The following is a 22,106-nucleotide window of genomic DNA, read 5'->3' on the forward strand; positions in this document are numbered from 1 at the left end:
TTGAGACGTCTCACAGGTGGGCACTGAAGCAGGCGCTCAGGGACGAGGGCGCAGGATTCCCCGCGGCCCCACGCGAGCGTGCGTCCCCAGCATCTCGACCTCCGCAGACTGTGCACCTTTCTTCCCCTGAAGTCTCCGGTCTCACTCCTCGGCCCTTCCCTGCTCAGCCTGTGTGGGCCAGTGTGGTCACTCCCATCCTGCAGTTCCGGCACCGAGGCCCCCGGAGAGCTGCTGGTGTCCAGGGGACCAGAGGGCGCCGGTCAGCACAGGTGTCGGGGGCGGTCCCTCGCGGGGGGGGGGGGTGGCCGGGCGGGGATCCTGCCTGTGATTTCTGGCGGCCCTTCCGATGCCAGCCGGCGGTCAGCAGCGCCGGCAAGCGCGTTCCGGATCCACAGGGGTCTTTGGGATGTGCCGGGCGAGCCGCTGCCACCTGGGGGCTGAGGTCAGGGAGCAGCTTCTTGGGCAGCCCAGGCGTGGACCGCCAGCCCCTTCTCCTGCCGCGTCCACTCTGCCCCAGGCCGCTCTGCACCCCCAGCTCCGTCCTGTGCAGCGTCCGCCGGACCCTCCGGGCCCTGCTTGAAATTCCAGGGCTCCCGGCACCCTCAGAGTTAAGGCCCTGGTTCTGCGTCGTGTCCAGAGTGAGGGCGTGTGGTGTCGGCAGGTCGTGGGGTTTGTTCTAGGAGGACTCGGCCAAGATGTGAGTCGGGGGCCTTTTCACACCCTCCCAACGCTGGTCTCAGAGGAACACGAGGACGGAGGCGAGTGGCCGGTACCCGGCGCCGGCCCTCGGCGGCTTCCGCGGGCGACGGGTCCTGCCTTTAAGCACGAATCGCGGCCGCCTCCCTGTCAATTTCGAAGACATCGTTTTCTCCCCACGTGCTCCTCTTATCTCCCTCCTGTTAAAGGATCTCAAATATGCACCCCGATAAGGCGGAACGCACCCCCGCTTCCCGGCCCCGTCCAACGCCAGCCTCCACTTTCCCCCAAAGTAATTAAGATAAATGCAGCTGATAATTTGCCTGGTATTCTTAAACGGACCCTCGGGCCATATCTCAGATATAATTTTACCTGCAGAGGTTTATCTGAGCGCTCGAGTAACAGATAGTTTTTTAAGCAAAGCGGCAGCTTTTGAAGCGAAAGGAAAAGGGAATGTTTGTAAAATAAATGTCAGAACGAGCCGCCGTCATAGCCCCTCAGCTCAGGGTCAGCGAACGGAGACCCCGCGCCGTCCGGGGCTGGCCAGGAAAGGGGCAGGGATGGGCTCAAGGGATGGGCTCAGGGGCACCGAGAGAGCGGGCCGGCGGGGGAGGCTGTGGGTGCAGCCGCGAGGGCCGGCGCCCACGGCCGTGCCCCTCACGCTTTCCCAGCCGCGCTAGTCAGAGCTGACCTGGAGCGGAGGCCCCTGCCTGGGAGAGCTGGCATGCAGGGCACCCATCGGGGAGCGGGCCGGCGGGGGAGGCTGAACCAAGCCACAGGCCAGCGCCCAGGGAGGCGCAGCTCGGAAGGCTTGGCCAGGATGGGGAATCAGTGCAGTGGGCCAGGCTGGTGGCTCCCACTGTGGTGGGGAAGGCAGGGTCCTGCTCCAGGCTCTTCTTCGGACAGGCTGGAGTCCCCTGGGAGCCTCGGTTTCCCCGTCTGCATCCGGTCAGGCTGGAGCCCAGCTGCCCGTCACAGCCTGGTCCCACCCAACAGCACCTACGTCTTGCTTCCTGACGGGTATCCGGGAAGTGGGGCGGGGGCCTGGGGTGGGTGTGTGTCCACGGCACCCCTGACCCGCCAGTAAAACCCGCGCTGACCCGCCTCCTCGCCAGCACCGTGCGCTCACCGCCCCAGCCTCACCGAGCCTCCCACCCGGGACACCCGTCCCCGACGCTGTGCCAGAGGGACCTCACCCGAGGCCCGGCCATGCATCGCTGAGGGTCACCTCCTCACGGGGGGGGGGGGCCTCTCCGACCCCATGTCCCCGCCCCCCTCGGCCAGACCCCTCTCGCTCCCTTTGCCCCGTTCACGCCCGGCTGCTGTGAGCGCCGTCCTAACGGGCGTCACGATGCCTGTGCCTGCCCACACCCCTCTGGGGCCCGACCTCCCCTCTGCAAGCCTCTGTTTCCGGCTGTAGCGGGGGTGAGCGCTGACCTTGCAGGGAGGCCATGAGGTCGAGGCGGTGTCCACGCCGCCCTCTGTGGTCCTTGCTGTTGCCTTGGCGCCGTCCCCTAAAGCTGTGAGCTCCTCGGGGAGGGACGGCTGGTGGAGGAGAGGGTCCAGCAGTCTGGGCCTTCCCCCGTCCATGCCCTCCTCCGCACACCCGTCCTGTCACCCAGCGCCACGCCACACACGGGCGCCGCCGGGCCGAGGCTGGGATAGAGCAGGCACACGGCCCACCCTCACGACCTCGTCCAAGCCTGAGCACCTCCAAGGGCACTGGGGGCTAGGGCTTCAGCACACATTTGGGACAAAGCCAGGACAGGACGAGGGGACAGGGCAGACGCCTCTACCCCACTGAGCCGTGTGGCCTCACTCTCTGGCAGGATGGGAAACGGAAGGCCGGGCCCCTGCCGGTTAAGAAGGTACAGCCCCACCCTGCTGAGAAAGCATCATAACAGGAAAATTAAACCCTCCCACGTCTGGGCACGTCAGCAGCAGGGAGGCCGAGGGGGCCGCAGGGCAAGAGCGAGGTCCGGTGCTGGCCGGGCCCCCAAGCGGCCATGTCACCGGGTCATGGAAGATGGGGGCCGGGGCGGCCTGAGGGGTAGTCAGCTCGAGCCCCTCGTCTAGAGCTGGGGAAACTAAGGCCGGGGGGCCCAGGGGTGCGTGTGGGGTCGAGGCCCAGAGCTCTGACCAGACAGGGCCATCTGTGTGCTGAGCTGCCCAGTCCCCCGGTGTGGGGGGACAGTGCCACGCCCGAGGGCTCCCGAGATCACACCTGCTTTGCAGGTGGACACACACATAACTGGGAGGGCTTCTTGGAAGAGGAGGGCTGGAGAGGAGCCTGGAGAGCAGTGAGCACGTTCAGAGCTAACATCCGCAGGCTCGTGCGTGCAGGGCCGTGTGAATGGTTTGCTGTCCCGTCCACGCCCCTGGCCACAGCCCTTTGACACCAGAGCTGTGATCACCCCGTTTTGCAGCCAGGAGGTGTCAGAGCCAGGATTCAAGCCCGGGCCCAGCTGACGCGCCCCCCCTCCCTCACGGTCTCCCTGGAAGTGGGTGAGAATCGGGAAGCTGGAAGAGGAGGGTACGGAGAGGCCCGGGCTGAAACGAGGCAGGTTGAAAGGGGAGGTGAGGGCAGAGGGTCGGGAGCAGAGGCCGGACACTGTACAGGGCCTGGGGTCCGTGGGGAGGGAACACCAGAGGGCAGGGGCCCAAGGCCCATGGCGGGACGCCCCTCACCAGGAGCTGCCGCCCACACCCCAGAGGGAGCCGGCCAGCACCACCGCGGGCTTGAGTTACCCAGAGGCTGGGGCCAGGTGGTGTTTCTCAGCGAAAAGGAGACGCCTGAACTCGTGGGGTTCCTGGGGGCAGGCCGGGATCTGGGGGATTGGATCTCCCCACTTCAAAGGGGCCCCAGGCCTGCTGAAACCCACACCAGTCAGCACCAAGGGGCTTTGCCAAGAGCCTGGGCAGGGGTGGGAACCCGAGACCCGGGCGCACGCTGTCCCCCACCAGCCCCACAGTCTGAGCACCCAAGATGGGCCCTTGTGCCCCCGGAGGGGCAGCCAGCATGGGGTGCTGCAGGCAGAGGACAGAGGCTGACGGGGTGGCTGAGCCCTGCCCACAGGTCAGCACGTGGAGGCAGGGCCGCCCCAGGGAGGAGGGGGCCCCGAGGCGGGGGCTGAGGTGCAGAGCTGTCCTGCACGGGGCAAGCGTGGGCCCCAGGGGCCTGCCTCACACCCCTACATGTGCACTACATGCTATGTGACTTGGCGAAGTCACACAACCTCTCTGAGCCTTCGCTTCCTCATCCATAGTTCCTGTTGACTTTTCGCAGCAGAGGCAGGATCAGTTGCTCACCACTGTGTGGCCCACCATCCAGCAGAAACGTGGAGATCCCTGAGTGAGTGAGTGAGTGAGTGAGTGAGTGAGTAACTGGGAAGCTGCAGGGAAGGCAGGGCCCTCCCCAGGCCTCGGCCTGCCCGCCTCCAGGTAAGGGCACGCTTCACGCCCTGTGACGCCGGGACTCACTTGAAAGCCTTGGCGTCTCCACATTGTCAGGAGGGCTGCACGTCAGTACAACCCCCGAGAGTTGTCCCCGTGGTTCCCTAAGGCTGTGTGACACGTAGCAGCTTGAAACAATGAACCGCTATATACCGTTGCCGTGGGTTCCGAATCTGGGCGTGTATCCTGTGCGTTAGCCGCGAGTCGCCACCCAGCCCCTGTTCGAGGGGAGGGATTTGGGCTCCACCTTTTGGAGGGAGGAAGATGAGAGAATCTGTGGCCAAATGTCAAAACCGCAATAGTGCTTAACTTGACCATCTCTCTCCAAATCACAAATGCATTTGCCGTTTCTTCTTTGAGTTCATCCTGCTGGTCTCACTTACACGTACTCGTGGCTCTGCTATTTGCAAAGGCCCAAATAGGACAACCTAGCATCCACCCGTCCGGAGGGATCTGGGCATACGAGTAGCTGTTCCGCAGAACATTCCGCAGCTGCGTGTGGGTGGAGCAACGGACAGGCAGACATCAGCCAGACGTCGCTTCATGAGGGTCTGTGGGATTACCTCTAAGATTCACCGTTTAATGCAAAAAGTACAGTGCGTGTAGTAGACTATCTTTTGTTGAAGAAAGGGGCGAATGGGAATATTTATTCATATTTTCTGGTATTTGCATCAAGAAACTCTGGAAGGAAACACAAGAAGCTGCCCCGTGTGCTGACCCAGCAGGGCAGCGGAAGAGGGTCCATGGGCCGGGGGAGCCGGTGGGGGGGGGAGACCTCTCACTGCAGAACTTCAACCACAGGAACGTGTGATCTGTGCACACGAAATACCACGACAAGAAACGTAAGATCACCACCAACCCAGCGGGAAGGCGACCAGCTGACCCCACCCCTGCAGGGCTCCCCCACCCGCCAGGCCGGACTGAGCTGCCCACGGGCCTCCTGTGGTCACCCAGCTCCCCGCAGTCCACGTCGGCTTCCTGGGGCTCTGCAGGCTCCAGGGCTTGCGGCCAAGCACCACATTGATGCTGACATGCTTCCCATTTTCTTTGCAGCCAAGAAATCCCCATCCCTGTGGAAGCTGCGCGGCGACCCAGCTGAGGACCGACTCCCAGGTACGTAGAGGGCACCGCTGGAGTGGAGGCTGGCGGGCCGCACGCGGCCGGAGCTGCCCTGTCCCCGCCCTGCCACCCGTGTCTCCTTCCGTATTGCTCGCTCAGGCGGTAATGGGGGCTGCCGGCTGCCTCCCCGGAGCCACCTCCGGGGCCGGGTGTCAGGGCCGGCCCTCCGCTCCGAACCGCAGCCCTGGGCCGGGCTTGTCACCTGACGCTCTGTCCCCTGGCCAGCTCGTCAGGCCACTGGGGCCAGACCCCTCCTTTCCTGAGGGGCCTGCAGCACAGCTGATTCAAACCAGCAAATGAGCCTCTTACGCCTGTTTTCAGACCCTGCCCAGCCTTCCGCACAAGCCGCCCTGCATCTGCTTTGTGTCCGTGAGCAGAACAGGACTCGGGGGGTGACGGGACGTAGCGGTTACGGTATTCACAGGGAAATACTTCGGTGGCCACCACACCGTCTGCTAAACACCGGTGAGGAGCTTGTCCACTGCACTCTTTAGGGCCAGCATCAGTCCCGGGGCGTGGGTGGAGACCTTGAGCCCACGGAGGCGGGGCAGGGGCCGGGGCCACAGCCAGCAGGGGCCGTCAGCCGCCCAGGCCCGAGCCCCACCCACCCATCCCTCTCAGGGGGCGCAGTTCGGAGCCTGGACCTGCGGGGCCTCCACGGTGTCTGACAGCTACTTGGGCGTGACCGGCCACCCCCAGAAGGCTCCAGAAGCTGTGGGGAGGCCAAGCCCTGGGCCCTCCCCGCTCCTCACAGCAGCGCCTGGGCAGTGTGCGGAGGGGTGGTGAGGAAGGCCCCTCGAGGTCAGGGGCCCTTGCGCATCTGCCCACCTGGCCCCTGGGCCTCACTGCCTGGCAGGTTCAGGAGCAGAGGCCCCACAGACCAGAGCCCGTCCTTGCTCCTAGGGAGGGGCGGACACCAGCCCCAAGTGGGTTCAGAGCCCCTGATGCCTGCCACGCGGGAGCCCCCTCCTCTGACCCTCCAGGCCCTGAGTTAAGTCCCACCTAGCATGCAGTAAGTGCTGCCTGCCCACTGCCCCCCACGCCCAGCCTCTTTGGGCTGTCCAGGAGCTCTGAGCCAGGGTCAGGTGTCCACAGCTGTGCTGTGTCTGCTCCCCTGGACGCTGGGCATGGGGCAGATGTCCAGAAGCGCCATGTGAACCTGAACTTGAGAACAAGGGGTCGGACCCCATATGGGGCCTTTCCACCAGGAGCAGCTAACTCACAGCTGCTGGAACTGAAAGGACCCTTCAGACAACCGGGTCCGACCGTCCCCTCCGCCAATGGAGAAGGGGAGCCAGGAGATGGGCGGCGCTCCTGGCAGACAGGCAGCCAGCCCACCGCAGCCCGTGGCCTCGGCCCTTGAAAGGCAGCAAGGCGATTCCCGAGTCCTGGCTCTGGATGTCTCTGCCTGAAAGAAGCATGAACCACTGCTGCTCGCAGCTTAGCGGCCAGAAGGAGCCACGTGGCCTGTGCTGCTTGCAGCAAGACACACGGACGGTCCTTCCGCAGGGCACAGCGCACTCGTGGGTCATGATGCAGTCTCCCCACCTTGAGCCTAACGGGGAGCCCTCTGGGCAGAGCCCGGGCTTCTGGCGTTCAGAGTGACGAGTGTGCGGGCCCGAGGCCGCAGGTGCCCGAGAGCAGGGGAGGGGCGCCTGGGCTCAGGGCTTCCGCTCCTCCTTAAAAACTCAGGCGGGACAGCCCAGGTGACCCCGACAGACCCCAACTCCCATGTGGCTTCAAGCAGTGCGGGGGAGAAGCAGCTCGGCAGCCCGTGCACAGACGGGGACACGGAGGCCCGGGAGGCGCTGGCATCCGGGGGAGCCCCTGCGTGCCAGCGGCCAGCCAGGCTCTGTGCACTGCTGAGCCTCAGGACGGCCCTGCGAGGGAGGCTGTTACCATCGCTACCCCGAGGGCGTGCAAACCCACTTCCCCAGCCCTGCGCGCCTACTGTGCGCCAGACTCCAGGCCAGGGGCGCGGGCAGAGGAGCAGATGCAGACTCGCCCTCAGGGCTCAGGCGGCAGCAGAGCGAGTCGGCAACCCCCCCCAAACAGCACACATCCCACAAGGGCCTGACCCAGAGTTGGCAGAGTCGTCTCTGCAGCAGCCCCATCGGGGGCTCCACTGGGATACCCATTTTCCAGGCACACGGCGACTGAGGGACTTGCCCCAGCGGCGTCACGGGGGGCCCGCCCTCCCCTTGGCCCCCACGGCTCTCTCGTGAGGGGGCCGTCCTGGGGCCCTGACTGCTGCTGCCCCTACACCAGGCACAGCCCGGCTCTGAACAGGTGTCCGGACCACATGTGGGGCTGGGAGGAGGCCCCGCAGGAACCCCCGGTGTCCTTCGCTAGCCCTGAGGGCTTGGGCGAGTTACGCCCCTCCCTGTGCTCCATAATCCCACCCGTAAATCAGCGATGACAGTAGCGCTTCTGACCTCTCGAGCCACTGTGAGGACCAGAGGAGTGGCTGGGAAGCACTCAGTGTCCTGGCCCCCAGTGAGGGCCCAGAAGGAGCTCAAGCTACTGCTATTGCCATCATTTATTCATTCAGCAAACTTCACCCACGAGCCCTGCCCCAAGGGCTCTCAGTCCACATGTGGAAAGGGAAGCTGAGGACTTGCCCCAGGCAGTGGAGCCCAGAGGAGCGGGGAGGTCCCTACCTAGGAGGGAGGGCGCCCCCAGGCTGATGGGATGGGGAGGGTCCAATGGCGGGGCTGGCCTGGCAGAGGATGGGGGCGGCGGTGGGGCGACGTGGCGCCCACTGCTGGCCAGCACTGGAACCACGCCCAACCTGGGTCAGGAAGCCTCTGCCCCGACCTCAGAGCTGGTGGCCTTCACATGGGGCTGAGCTCCCACGACTGTCTGGGGAGAGCCAAGAAAATCAGCGTTGCTGACAGCCGGCCGCGGGGTTGCTCTGTGGACGAGACCCCCAGAGCCGCCAGGGGGATGGGAGTGGGGTCATGGAGACAGAAGGAAGGGGTGAGGGCCATGCCCCTGGAGGCTCCCCTCACCCAGTGCTCCTAAAGCTCAGTGTCCTGGGTGGGGCCTTTCTCCAGAGGCCCGTGGGGCTGTGCTCCGGGCTAGGGTCACAGGCACAGGCCAGATACGTGTGCCCCCAAACAGGAGCTCAGCTCAGAGACCCAAGAAAGGAGCCGGAACCTTCCGGAGACCGGAGGTCCGCAGGGCGAGGGCCTGGAGGCCGTCCTGTGTGATCCCAGGGTCAGGGGATGGGGCAGGTGAAGGACCAGGTGGGAGCCTCGGCCAGACGCCCCCTCCGTCCTTCCTGGGCTCTCCGCCCTGGCCGTCGGGTGCCCGTCACCCACCACGGGGCCACTGCAGGTCTGGGAGCCACGTGCCACTTGGGGCTTTGCTGCTCAGGGCCCGGCTGGTGCCTCGCATGGCTTGCTTGGGGGTGGCCAGGGGGCTTCTCAGATCTCAGGCCCCAACAGTATTTTCTCTTTTTCCTTCCTTTTCCTCTCCAACCCCAATCCGCCCCCCACTAAGCCCTTTCTCAGTCTGGCAGCAACTCTTTTCCCCTCTCATCTCTCAAGGTGCCGACGGAGCCAAGCCCCCTCCCCTAAAAGTACAGGTCACGTGCCCGCCGCTTCTGCTCCCAGCCTGCCACGCCACCGTGGGAGCCACGAAGCCCCACGGTCCCCGACCCACTCTGTCCTTTCCTTGCAGGCTCCACTCAGGACCATGAGAGCAGGCCCCTCCAGGGCCCCTCGAGGGGCGAGGATGTCCGCCCAGCCCGCTTTCCGCGGCCCGCCTCAGACCACAGCATCCTCCTAGCACCCAGGACGGAGGGGCCATGCCTGGGGAGCAGCCCCTCGGAGCGCCACCCCCAACCATGACCGGAGACCTGCAGCCCTGCCCAGCGGCCAGTGGCACGGGGGGGGGCCCCCTGCAACCTCCCAGTGAGGTCAGTGCCCCAGCCAACAGGACCGCCAAGACCACGGGCAGCGGGGCCCAAGCCATGGACAGCCCTGAGGCCCAGGTGCGGCAGGCTGGGAAGGCGGGGCCCAAGGCCCCACCCCCCAGAGCCCAGTCCCTGAGCAGCGCCCCTGGGAAGGGAAGCAGCCCCCAGGCCCCAGCAGGGAGGAACCTGGTGCAGGCTCGCACACGGCGGGCGAGCAGGCTGGACAGCGGCCCCCAGCAGCTCTACGGTCTGAGCATCGCCAGCTCCAGGCCCAAACCCGCCCTGGACGAGAAGACCCCTGAGGGCCCGCAGCAAGAGGCCCCCCGGCCCCCAGAGGCCGAGGCCCCCCGGGGCCAAGGAACCAGAGCCCGTCTCAGGCCCGGCCCCCCCAGGGCTGAGGCCTCGCCTGGCCCGGAAGAGCTCAGCTTCCAAAAGTGCTTCCAGGAGACCCCCTCCAGCTTTACCTCCACCAACTATACCTCACCGAGCGCCACCCCTGGGCCCCCGCCCCTCAGGGCCCCCCAGAGCAGCGGCGCCAGCCCCTGCCGGCCGGCCTCCTACGTGGAATTCCAGGCCAGCAGGGCCGACGCCTGGCCTCCCACGGCTGAGAACAGCTTCCCAGGTGCTAGTTTCGGGGTGCCGCCCGCTGAGCCGGAGCCCTTTCCCGAAGGCGGCAGCCCCGGGGTGGTTGCCTTCCAGTACCCCTTCCCAGAGCTGCACGGAGCCGGCCCGAAAGCCTTCCCCGAGGACGCGGCCGGGCCCGAGTTCGCCGAGAGGACGCTGGTGTTCGCCTTCCACCAGCCTCGGGGAGCGTGGCCCGAGGAGCCGGTGGGCACGGGCCCAGCCTACCCCCTGCCCGCCCGCTCGGGCCCCCCAGCCCCGCCCTGCTACCCCGGCCGGCCAGGCGGCCTCAATGCCCCCAGCGACCTTGGTGGTGCGCTCCCTCCCCCTGGCGCTGCTCGCCCGGCCCCCAGCCCCTTCTCGGAGAGCACGGCCACCTTCCGGGACAGTTTGCACGAGAGCATGACCAAAGTGCTCCCTGAGAGACCGCCTTCGGCCCACGATGGGCTGGGGAGCCCCAGGGGGCCCCCAAACTCGATGGCCCAGAGGCAGTTTCCCGGGCAGGCGTATGGAAGCCCCGGAGCCGGCGGGGTGGGCGCCAGCCCAGGGCCTCGGGACACGGAGCTGACTGCCTCCAGGCCCCCCGCCACCAGACTGCCCCCGCTCTGGGACCCCGCCCCAGCCCCTTACCCCACGCCTCCCCTGGGCCCCCTGGCCACTACCAGGAGCGCATTCTTCGAAGCCCAGCCTGGCCCAGGCCAGCAGCTCAGCCTCCCCCAGAGCCCCCCGCTGCCCTGGCCCCAGGTGCTCCCGGCCGCCGGCCCCAGCCCCCACCAGATGGAGATGTTGAACCAGCTGCCTTTCCCCCCGGAAGTCCCCGAGTGGCAGGGGGGCAGCCAGGGAGCCCTGGCTGCTGCCGCAGGCAAGACGCCCGGGCCAGGCGAGAAACTGGCGGTCCTGAGAAACAGCCCGGGCCAGCACAGCAGTGGCTCCCCTGGGCTGTTCGCCTACAACGGGCTGAAGGACCCTGGAGCCCAGCCCCCCTTCTTCGGGGCGACCCAGCCCCAGGCCTCCCCCCGGGCCCCCCCCGGCCCGCCCCCGCCCAGGGTGGTGGGAGCCTCCCCCAGCGAGTCCCCCCTGCCCTCGCCGGCCACCCACACGGCCAGCAGCACCTGTTCGTCGCTGTCCCCTCTGTCCAGCAGCCCAGCCAACCCCAGCTCGGATGAGGGCCAGCTCCCCGCGCCGCTCGGGCCGTCCGCCTTCTTCCACCCACCCACTCACCCCCAGGACACCGGCAGCCCCTTCCCGTCCCCCGAGCCCTCGCACGCCCTCCCCATCCACTACCAGCCGGAGCCAGTCAAGGCCTTCCCTTTCCCCACAGACGGGCTGGAGGAGCCCCCGTTCCCTAGCTCGGGGCTCGAGGTGGGCAGCGTGGGCCTGGAGGGCTTCCCCCAGGAGCCGCCCCCCTACTCTGCCCACCACTTCCCCCTCAGCAGCGCCAGCCTGGACCAGCTGGACGTGCTGCTCACCTGTCGGCAGTGTGACCGGAACTACAGCAGCCTAGCCGCCTTCCTGGGGCACCGGCAGTTCTGCAGCCTGCTGCCGGCCAGGGCCAAGGATGGCCACCAGCAGCCCCCCGGGTTCCCCACACCCCCCGTCACCCCCTCTGCACTGGCTGCCCCCAAAGCGCCGGCCAGCGGGACCCCGAGCCCACTCAGCCACACCAGGACAGCGCCCTTCCTGCTGGGTGGGGACGTCCGGCCCGATGGCAGAGATGACCCCCTGAGGATGAGCTTCCTGCCCAGCCCGGCCGCCGCCCCCTTCCCACTGCCTACAGGGGACCTGGACCTGGACGACGCCGCCAAGCTGGACAGCCTCATCACGGAGGCGCTCAATGGCCTGGAGTACCAGTCAGACAACCCTGAGATCGACAGCAGCTTCATCGACGTCTTCACTGACGAGGAACCTTCCGGCCCCCGGGGCCCCGCCACTGGGCAGCCCCCCAAGACCAGGCTGGGGGCAACGCCAGAGAACAAAGCCCAGCTCCCGCTCCCGGCGGTGGCTGCCCCGCTGGAGCCCCAGCCGACCCGGCCCGGCGACACGGGCTACCCGGCCGGCCCCAGGCCCAAAACCCGCTCCCTGGGCCCAGTGTCCTCAGAGGCAGACGGGGCCGGCCTGGCCGGCCAGCAGAGAAGAGGAAAGCGGTTTAAGTTGTTCCGGAAAGAGCTGGACACGGTCAGCACCGCCAAGAGGCCGGGCAGGGGCTCCAGGGCCAGCCGCCTGAGGCCGAGGAGGAAAGGCCGGGCTGAGCCGGCCCTGTCCCGCCCGCGGGACCTCAGAACCCAGGCCCCCAAGAGCCACGCGGACCCGGGGGGACGGGCCCTCCTGGTGGAGACCCGGAGCTCCAGGCGCCTCCGACTGTCCCCCGGCCAGGATTGCAGGCGGAGGCGGCCGCGGGGCGGCACCTGGAGCAAGGAGCTCATCCACAAGATCGTGCAGCAGAAGAACCGGGCGGGCAAGCACGGCCCAGCCCCGGGCACCGTGGACGGCGGGCCCCCCGACTGCGACGGCGCCTCTGAGTCTGAGGAGGAGGTTGGCCCGCGGCTGCGAGGCTCACGCCCCAGAGGCCGGCCCCGCCCCAGCGGCCGGCAGTGGCGCCGGGGCGAGAAGAGGAAGGAAGTGGACGTGGCCCCGGGTCCCAGAGAGGACGGGCAGCAGCAGAAGCCCAGGAAGGCCGTGAGGCAGGAGGCCGTGAGGCCTGGGGGCTCCCCGGGCCCAGAGGAGCCGGGCAGGCCGTGGCCGGGTCCCATCAAGAGTCCCGAGGCCCAGGGCCCGTCGCACGGCTCAGAGGCTGGAGTGGGCCCTGAGGAGAGAGGCCCCCAGTGCCTCCTGCAGGGTCTCACGGGCGCCGAGACCCCAGAGGAGAGCCACCCCTCTCTGGACTTCCCCCGAGACACCGCGAGCCCTGAAATCGCTGAAGACCTTCCCCCCGAGGCCACAGAACTTCACAGAGAGGCTCTGAGCTCCTCTCCAGCCACCCGTGGGGGAGGAGACCCCTGCCCCCCAACCCCAGAGCGACCACAGCTCCGCAAGGAGGACGCAGTGCCGCCCCGCGCGAGCTCGCCCCCGCTGGGTGCCCCCCGGTGCTCGGAGCCCCCTGCCTCCCCGCCAGGAGAGTCACTGGTGCCCGTCGCTAACGCAGCCGACACGGCCCACCCCGAGCCCAGGACCCTCGTTTTGAAGACCCCTGGTCTTGGAGATTCCGTGGGGCTTCCAGCCGCCAAAAAGGGGCCTCAGCCCTACAGCAGCCCTCCCAGCGGATTGTTCCTCAGACCCAAAGACCTGGCTGGCTGTTTCCACAAAGACCTGGGCTCTCAGTCCTCAGCCCCAGACAGCCCACCGGCCATCAGGGCAGGCCTCTGCCAGGGTGGCGAGGACGCCAGTTCCCAAGACCCCAGGCTGCCCAGGAGCCCACCCTACACAGTCGTCACGGGCCCAGGCAAAGCTGAACCGCCGCCGGCCTTGGAGCGCGCGGCCCTTTTCTCGGGGCTGCCCGGGCACGGCTTCGAGCCGCCAGTCTACGTCAGCCTCTCTGGGAACGGGGACACCCAGGTGCCACGTGCGTGTGCTGCCCCTCCCCCGAGGAAACCTCAGCTAGACCCGCCGTTCCCCTCGTTTCTGCCCAAGATGGGCTGGTCCCTGCTGGAGGAAGTGTCCCCCGTGCCGCCTGGCCATCTGCGCCCTTCTCCCAGCCTCTCAGGGGAAAAGGCATTCAGTCAGAGGTGTCCCAGTGAAGGGACTGTGGCCACCAGCCTCCCCACTTCGCCCGGCAAGGTTATCAAATGTAGCACCGCTTGTAGCGGTGACCTGTCAGAGGAGGAGCTCGAGATCAAAAGGCTGGTCACCGAACTGGAGAGTCAGCTGCAAAGCAAAGGCGCACAGGACGGCCCGGGAGAGCCGTGCGGAGCCAGCGTCACCAGTCCTGGGGAACTGAGTCCACACCCGGAGGGGGCAGAAACAACTGTGGCCACCACGGGGGGCACTCCAGGGGGCCCCCAGGAGGAGTGGCCCTCGTTCCACCCTGGAGAAGCAGCCCTGGCCCCCAGCGCCCACAAGGACGTGGTTCCTGGGGGTCCTTTCAGGCCCACTGGGGCCAGCCTCAGTTTCCGGCCAGTGCAGAAAGCCGGGGTCTCCAAGACGGGGCTCCCCGGGGCCCACCTGGAAGTCTGTTTACCAGAGCCCCCATGGGACATGGGGAGTTTAGCGAAGTGCAGCCCAGGCCCTGAGCCTTCACTTCCTAAGGGTAACAGGGCCTCCAGAACACAGCACAGCCAAGACCTCCCCCTGCTCTTTCTCTGCCCACGGAGAGGGGGGCGTTCCCCGGGCTCCCACAGGGCACCTGGGCCCTGCCGAGACCCCTCAGAGCTGGAAGCGTTCGGCGGCCCTGTTGCTCCTCTTGCACCTGGTTTGGCATTTCGGGGGGCCGAGCTTCTGCCCCTGGGTGCCACCCCACATTCTGGGGCCAGTCACAACAGTGCCCCCAAGGGACACTCTGTGAGCAGCACAGGTGGGCCAGGAGGAGCAAGGCTCCTGTCCCCGGTAGCAGGGGGCCCTGGCCCTGAGGGTAATGAGGGGTTTGTACCAGCGGGGGCCTCCCCAGGTCGTGCCTCTGTGCCCGACCCCAGCCCCGGCAGGAGGCCCCAGGACCCAGCCTCGAGCCCCCTTCATCAGCTCCAGCTCCTGGTGGCGAGAGCAGCCGAGAGAGAAGATGACACCCGGGGCTCACAGGGGCCCCCGCCTGATGACACCCGGAGCCCTCAGCACAGCGACCCCTCAGATCCAGGAGAGGAGAGTGTGGAAGGTGGGAAGATGGCCTGCAGCCCCGCCCAAGGCTTCCCGGGGGGCGTCCCTGCTGTGGTCGGACGCCAGCTGGGGCCAGAGGGAGGTGGACATCCAGGCTCACACGGCCAGGCCGAGAAGCCCGAGGGCCAAGCTGGAGCCAGCCAACCGCAGCCAGATGACCGGGGGAGGCCGGGGCGGCCGGCCCAGCCAGCCAGGCAGCTCCAGCGAAGCAGGGTGGCCGTGGGCCTTCGGGACGGGGCACGGGCCACCCCAGGCCCCGCCTACTCTGAGGCGGAGTCTTCTGTCCCAGCCTTGGCAGCGGCCGACACGGGAGATGGGCCCGAGGACCAGACTCCAGAGGCAGTAGCTGGCCCAGGCCTTCAGAAGCATCTGCTGTTCACTGGCGAGCGCCCAGTGCCCCCCACCAGGGACCCGGCCAGCCACACCCCCTCGCCCACCTCTGCAGCCACCCCTGATCCCTGCGGCCCCACGGAAGGCCCAGCTCGCCACCCTCTCCGGGGGGACTGTGGCCCCCGGGAAGACCCTCCTGAGGAGCCCAGCTTCGTCGGTGCCTTCACTCCCGCCCGTGGAGGGGACTGCCCTGGAGGTCGTGTGGCAAGGACCCTAGAGGGTTCCAGAAAGGAGAGACCCAGGGAAGCTCCTGCCTGTGCCACCCCTCCCCCCCCAGCGAGGGCCACCTCCCCGAGAGTGACCATCACGGCCGCTGCCCTGTCCGGCATCCCTACCACTGGTGGCCTGGGGGCAGTCAGAGGCCCCAGGGCCGAGTGGCCAGACCCCAGGGGAGCCCTGTCCAGCACCCACCCCGATGGGGTGCCCAAGGGCCCCTCCTCAGAACCCCCAGGCAACAGGGAAAGCCACGGTGTCACCGCTGTGCCCACTGACCCTTCCACACAGGGGGCCGTGGGGCCAGATCCCCACGCCTGCCAGGAAGGTGAGGCAGAGGCCAGCCTCCAGGAACAGGAGGGCCTAGAGATGCCCGGGGCTGGGCGCCCTGCCGTTACAGACGCCTCCGAAGCCGGCACCAGGGCTCTGAGGGTCACCTGCCCTTCCACAGAGCCCCACCCAGGCAGAACCACAACTCCGAGCGGCACAGCCAGCGACTCCAGGCCACGCTCCCCCCAAAGCCTCGGGGACACCCTCCACCAGAGACCCCAGGGGGATCCCCTCAGTCCCCAGGACCCCAGACAGAAGCCTCGTGGCTTTAAAAAGAAGCCAGTGTTCACTGAGAACGGCCACTGGAGGGGCGGAGCCCCCAGCGGGCAGCCCGTGACCTGTGAGGTCTGTTCGGCCTCCTTCCGCTCTGGGCCGGGCCTGAGCCGCCACAGAGCCAGGAAGCACGGGCTGCACAGGGCTACTGCCTCCCAGCCGAGCCCGGCGGCCCCACCTGCTCCCCGGACGTGCCACCCACCGGGAAAGAAGAGCCGCGGGGCGCCGGGGAAGGAGCGACCGAGGCGCCTGGCGGGAGACCCCCGCCAGGCCGGGAGGCTAAGCCCTGCTCACGGCTCTGTGGCCCCTGAGGGTGCCCTGGGTCCCGGGATGTCCAGGGGGCTTAGGCGGGGGCTCAGCCTTCTGGGAGCACCGGGCTGTCCCCCTCGCTGGGAACCACATCCCCCAGACACGGTCAAGCAAGGGGTGGATGTGAGGCCTGCAGAGCCCAGGAGACGGGACCAGCTGGAGAGGGATGAGTCCCGTTCCAAACAGACAAAGAGAGGCGGGGGCCAGAGGCGGGGCAGGCCGCCCGCAGACTTCCCCAGCGAGTCAGAGGGGAAAGCCAGCAAGAGGGCGAGAAAGCCAAGAGCGAGAAGGTTCCGGGAGGAGAGCGGTCTCCAGGGCCCCGCAGATGTGACTTCAGGGAGAAGAGGCTGGACTCCATCGGCTGCCATTGCCAGCCGCCCAGCTCTCCCGAGCCGCCGTCTCTCACCAGAGGCAGAGCAGGAGACTGAGGCCCCGCAGCCGCCTCTCGTCGCCACGGACCTGGAGGAGACGCCTGCACGGAAGCCTCCCGGGGATCGGGTGGCCTGTCCAGGGATGGTGGAGGGGGCACCTCCTGGGCCAGAAGGGCCCGCGGGGCGGAAAGCAGCCTCGGCGAGAGGGTGCGGGGGACCCCGAGAGACCAGGATGTCTGGCATCTGCAGAGAGCCGTCGAGGGCAGCTGGGGATAAACCTGCAGGGGACAGCAGAGTGGCCGAGAGCAGAGCAGGGCAAGGTGTCCGGGAGGGGCACGAGGCCCCCTGGGACCCCCAGGGCCCTCCCGAGACTCGTGGTGCTGAAGCAGGCGGCACCGTCAGCAGTTGCCTGCGGGACCCCCTGCACAGTCCAGGAGAGGGGGTCCGGGAGCCGGAGAGCACCGCCCCTGAAGCCCCCAGCCCGAATCTCGGAGACCCCCTGAGCTTGTTTGATGATGAGGCCTCCTTTTCCCAGCTCTTCCCCCTGGGAGACCGCTTGGTTCGGAAGAAGAACCCCCGTGTCTATGGGAAGCGCTGTAAAAAGTCGAAGCCACCTCCCCAGCCCGCGCCCAGCAGCCGGGCAGGCGGCAGTGCCACTCTGTCCTCCTTCCGCCTGCCCACAGACCTCAGTGACTCTGGCTCGCTCTGCCTGTCCCACGAGGACCCGTGGGGTGACGAGGCTGCGGGTCTGCCGGAGTCCTTCCTCCTGGAGGGCTTCCTCAGCAGCAAAGTGCCTGGCATTGACCCCTGGGCCATGGGCCCCAGCCTGTGGGCCCTGGAGCCCCACGCGGAGGCGGACCCCTGCTGCGCCGAGGACCACCCGTCAGAAAGCATCCCTGAGCTGCACATGGTCCCGGCAGCTTGGCGAGGCCTGGAGCTGCAGGCCCCCGCCGACGGGGCCACCTCTTCTCCGGGAGGCGCGAGCCCCGAGCCCCCCAACCTAGAGCGAGAGCACCACGAGTGTGGCGTCCCCGGGAGCGCCGCGGATCTGCAGGTGCAGGACCTGTGCTTCCTAGGACCCTGCGAAGACCCCGCGGGTCTCCCCAGCACCAGCTTCTTGGACTTCAAGGCCACGGCCAGTTCCCAGGGCCCACTAAGCAGGACAGAGGGGGCGGCCGGGGCAAGAAGGGCCCCAGGCGGAGGCCGGCCCACCAAGGCCAGGAGGGCGTCCTACAAGTGCCGGGTGTGCTTTCAGCGCTTCCACGGCCTGGGAGAGCTGGACCTCCACAAGCTGGCCCACAGCCCCTCGCCGCCCCCCACCTGTTACATGTGCGTGGAGCGCAGGTTCGGCTCCCGCGAGCTGCTGAGGGAGCACCTACAGGAGAAGCACGTGCAGAGCAAGGCCGGGCTGTGGGCCTGCGGCATGTGCCGGCGGGAGGTCGCCGGCGTCTGGATGTACAACGAGCACCTGCGAGAGCACGCTGTGCGCTTCGCCCGCAAGGGGCAGGCGCGGAGGTCCCTGGGGAACCTGCCCGGATGTTGGGAGGGGGACGGCGTGGCCACGCGCTTCCTGAGCGGCATCGTGGGACAGGTCTCCAAACCCCACCGGGGCAAGCGCTCCATCGGCGGCAAGGCAGGCGGGGGCCCCGCGGAGGCGGCAGGGGCGGATGTGGGAGCTGGGAAGGAATTCCCGGGGGAGAGACGAAGACCCAAGGCCCGCGCCAACGGCTCAGACCCGGACAGCGCCTCGGCCCAGGGCAGCCCGTCAGCCTGCGTGAACCTCGCCCCGCCCGGCGGCTTGTCCCCCGACGGCCGTTCGCACAGCGAGTCCCCGCCCCCAGCCGTCCCGGTGCACCAGGACTGCAAGGACCCCGCCCGCGACTGCCACCACTGCGGGAAGCGGTTCCCCAAGCCGTTCAAGCTGCAGCGCCACCTGGCGGTGCACAGCCCGCAGCGCGTCTACCTGTGCCCCCAGTGCCCGCGGGTGTACCCCGAGCACCAGGAGCTGCGCGTGCACCTGGGCGGCGAGCACGGGCTGAGCGGGGAGCTGGAGCTGCAGCACACCCCGCTGTACGCCTGCGAGCTTTGCGCCAACGTCACGCACATCAGCAAGAGGTCCTTCGTCTGCAGCTCCTGCAACTACACCTTCGCCAAAAAGGAACAGTTCGACCGGCACATGGACAAACACCGGAGGAGGGGGCAGCAGCCCTTCACCTTCCGCGGCGTGCGGAGGCCCGGCGCCCCCGGGCACAAGGCCTTGGCCCGAGAGGGCTCGCTTCCCAGCAAACGGCGCAGGGTGGCCACGTCCAGCAGCCCCCCCGGGTCCGGCGTGGACGGGCCTCTGTCCCGGGACAGCGGCCCCACCCTGAGCGAGCGGTCCCTCCCAGCCCTGCCCCAGCCCTGCCCGGAGGCAGCTCCCAGCACCACAGCAGGGCAGCCCGGGACCCCAGAGAGGCCCACAGACCCCGTGGGCCACCCGGTCGGTGGCGGCGATCTGCCCTCTGCCCTCCAGGAGCTCCTGCCCCCGTCTCTGTCTCCTTTCCCGGCGGCCTCGGCTGATGGCACAGATGGCCACGAGCCGGACCAGGCCCTGGAGAGCTCCGAGGACGAGGCTTCCCCAGGCAGCCCTGGGTGCTTCCTCCAGCAGGCTCTCCCCTTGGGGGGCTCTCTGCCCCAGCCGGGGGCCAGAGACCAAGACGCAGAGGAAAAGAGGGCAGCTGGCCCGCTCTCAGGGAAACACAGGACCCCAAGCGCCCCTGGCAAATGTGCCCCTGACCATCACCCAGAGGCCCCCTCTCTGCTCTGGAAGGAGAAGCAGGTGTCCACGTGTCATGTGGCGCCTGCCGGGGGTGCAGGAGGCCCCTCCCTCAGAGGCAGTGCCAACAAGCCCGGGGGCTGCCAGAGCTCGTCCAGGGACAGGTCAGCCTCGTCCACCGCCAGCAAAGCACCCAAGTTCCCAGTACAACTGAAGAAGGCGGTGCCCAGCCCAGTGCCCACAGAGCTCCCCCATGGCACTGAGGACAGGCCAAAGCCCACCACCCTCAAAGTCAAGCCGGGCCCCGGCTCCCAGGGCGCTGGAGGCCCCCGGCAGGGCACCAAGGCAGCAGGCGGCAGCCAGCCCCAGCCGGCCAGCGGGCAGCTCCAAAGTGAGACAGCCACCACCCCAGCCAAGCCCAACGGCCCGGGCCAGGGCCCTGCCCCAGACAAGGCCCCCCCTCGAGCCCCAGCCAAGGGCTACCCCAAGGGACCAAGGGAAGCCAGTGACCAGGGGCCGCAAGGGAGCCTGGGCCCCAGGGAGGACGGGGACAGCAGTGAGAAGAAGAGGAAGGGCCGGGCGCCGGGGCCAACCAGGAATGAAGCCGTGGGGAGCCTAGGGAGAGGCCCCGCGGTCCCTGACAAACCCCCCCGGGCCCCGCGAAAGCAGGCGACTCCCAGCCGCGTGCTCCCTGCCAAGCCCAAGGCCAGTAGCCAGAACGGGACACCACCCCAGCCCTCAGAGCCGCGGAAGGGGGAGCCCGGCCACACCCAAGGGAGCAGCAGGCGCGGCAAGGAGGCGCTGGGCAAGGCCCTCCCCCAGGCCAGACCCCTGCATAGGCCCCCCAGGAGGGGCGGGGCTGTCCTCGGTGCTGAACCCCCCAACTCCCGGGCCTGCCGGACAGCCGAGTCCCAGAGCCACCTCCTCAGCCAGCTTTTTGGGCAGAGACTAACCAGCTTCAAGATCCCGTTAAAAAAGGATGCTTCCGAGTAATTTATAGGAGCCAGCGCGTGCCGGGAGTGGGGCTGGGGACGGACTGGCAAACGGGGGACCCGGTCTATGCTGAGGAGCTCCAGCCCTCCGAGAGTTTACCTGGTGGCCACATCTTAACCCACCTGCCGTAGCGTGCAGATACTCAAACTTCGGTGTTAGACCTGCGACTCTGATGCCTTGAACAGGGCCTGGGGTGGACAGCAATCCCTTTCTAGCTGGAAGGTGAGGGCGAGGGGCGGGCCAGCTGCAGCCTCTTTGAGACCATGCAGCTGTTTTCTCAGTACCAGGACGTTAAAGAGAAAGCCACTCACACCCACCCCAGCCCCGTGTGCCCCGCAGCCAAGGCCCGGTACGCCAGGGAACCCCTCGCTTTAAAGGTTTGCACAGGGCGCCCCACCTGTGTCGTCTAGCAGGAAGTAAGTTGAGGCAGCCGCCGGTCGTGTGGCGGCAGCCTCCGTCTTAGTGTCGTTGCTGCTGTTGCTGGAATTCCAAAGCGACCCTAGAAATCAGATGGGGGCAGAAGAGCCATCCGTGAGCTGCCCGGCGCCCCCCGCACCACCACCACCCCCGAGCACAACAGGCCTTCTCTGACCACAGGGTCGTGCCGGCCACTGTCCGTGCCACTGACGGAAGCGCCGGTCTCCAGTGCACCTTGACCCCTGGTCCTCCCTCCCCACCCGCGCTACCCCCAGCCCGGCCTCCGCAGTTGCCCTCCCTAGAGCCTGCCTTCTACGTGGACCTCTCTGCTGCAAGTATCAGCAATTTTACTCTGAAGATCCTGGTGCTATTTTCATGTTGTAATGTGAATACAGGCTTCCTTGATTTGTTTTACCTGGGGGGTGGGGTCGGGCCAGGAGGCGCAACGTGCCACCCGGGCGGCCCGAGGCACCAGTGGCCTGAGAAGCCCTTCGCTGGCTCCCGGCCGTCGGTGGGAGGCTCCAGCCCACGGGCAGCTCCCGCGCTGGCACGACCCAGGGGCTGGCTCGCGTGTCCTTTCTACAGAATCGTGTCTCCGCGGGGGCAGGAGGCAGGGAGAGGTTTCCTCCTGTTCTTAGGCGTCTCTGAGGTTTGCGGTTTGTTTTGTTCTGTTCCTTCATTTTAGCCTTGGGTGCAACGTGTGTGTCAAAAGCTTTAATTTTGATATTTCGAAAGAAACCAAATCAGGCCCGTACTGCCTTTGTAGAAGGTGCGTGTGCCGCTCAGTGCCTCTGTAGTGCTGATGAATAAACCCGGGGGCTCTGAGGTTGTAACATCTTAGCGCATCCATGCTGTCAAATATATGTCCACTGTTTTCACGGGGCACCTCCTCTGTGGCCTCTGTCCTCCCGCCAGCCCCACCCTGCCTGCCTCCCCAAGCCGCCGCTTCGTCCGTCCTGTCCCAGGGCCACCTGGCCCTGCAGAGCTGCCCCAGCCATAGGGTGGTCCCACCAGCCCCCAGACTTGTTGACACGGTGCAGACAGTGCCTTAGTGCTGGGCGGGACCCTCTCAGGAAGGCACTAGCACAGCTGGGTTAGGGGACCCAGAGGGCAGCAAAGGCAGCAGGAGGGATCACACTCCCACCGCAGGCTCAGACCCCTGGGGCCCACGTGTCCTGAAGACCCCCGTGTCCGGGACAAGCACCCGGATGGCAGGCAGGGCCCGTCCAGAGTCGGGCACCAGCCCTGATCCCATCCTGCCCCTGACGGCTGCCTGGACACGGGGGTCTCTCAGAGCAGGCCTCAAACAACACATGTCGGGCCGGGGGTGGGGGGGCCTCGCCAAGCCCTTCCACAGGGAGGGATCCTGCACGTGACCCGAGACTGCCGAGCCCACGCCCCCCCACCCCCACGCCCTACGCTCTCCCCCTTGTCCTGCCAGGCC

The 22,106-nt window shown here is 67.7% G+C and overlaps 1 protein-coding gene across 1 annotated transcript; it reads left to right on the top strand.

Moving 5' to 3' along the window:
- Positions 1–9,079: 9,079 nt before the first annotated feature.
- On the top strand, positions 9,080–20,245 carry ZNF469 (zinc finger protein 469; the record flags this gene model as incomplete). Its single annotated transcript, XM_082676709.1, has 1 exon — positions 9,080–20,245. The coding sequence occupies one exon, from the start codon at positions 9,080–9,082 to the stop codon at positions 20,243–20,245; it is 11,166 nt and encodes a 3,721-aa protein (XP_082532835.1).
- Between the last annotated feature and the right edge of the window lie 1,861 nt (positions 20,246–22,106).

Source organism: Grampus griseus (assembly GCF_964374135.1).
Source record: "Grampus griseus genome assembly, chromosome: 19".
In the NCBI taxonomy this organism is placed as follows: domain Eukaryota; kingdom Metazoa; phylum Chordata; class Mammalia; order Artiodactyla; family Delphinidae; genus Grampus; species Grampus griseus.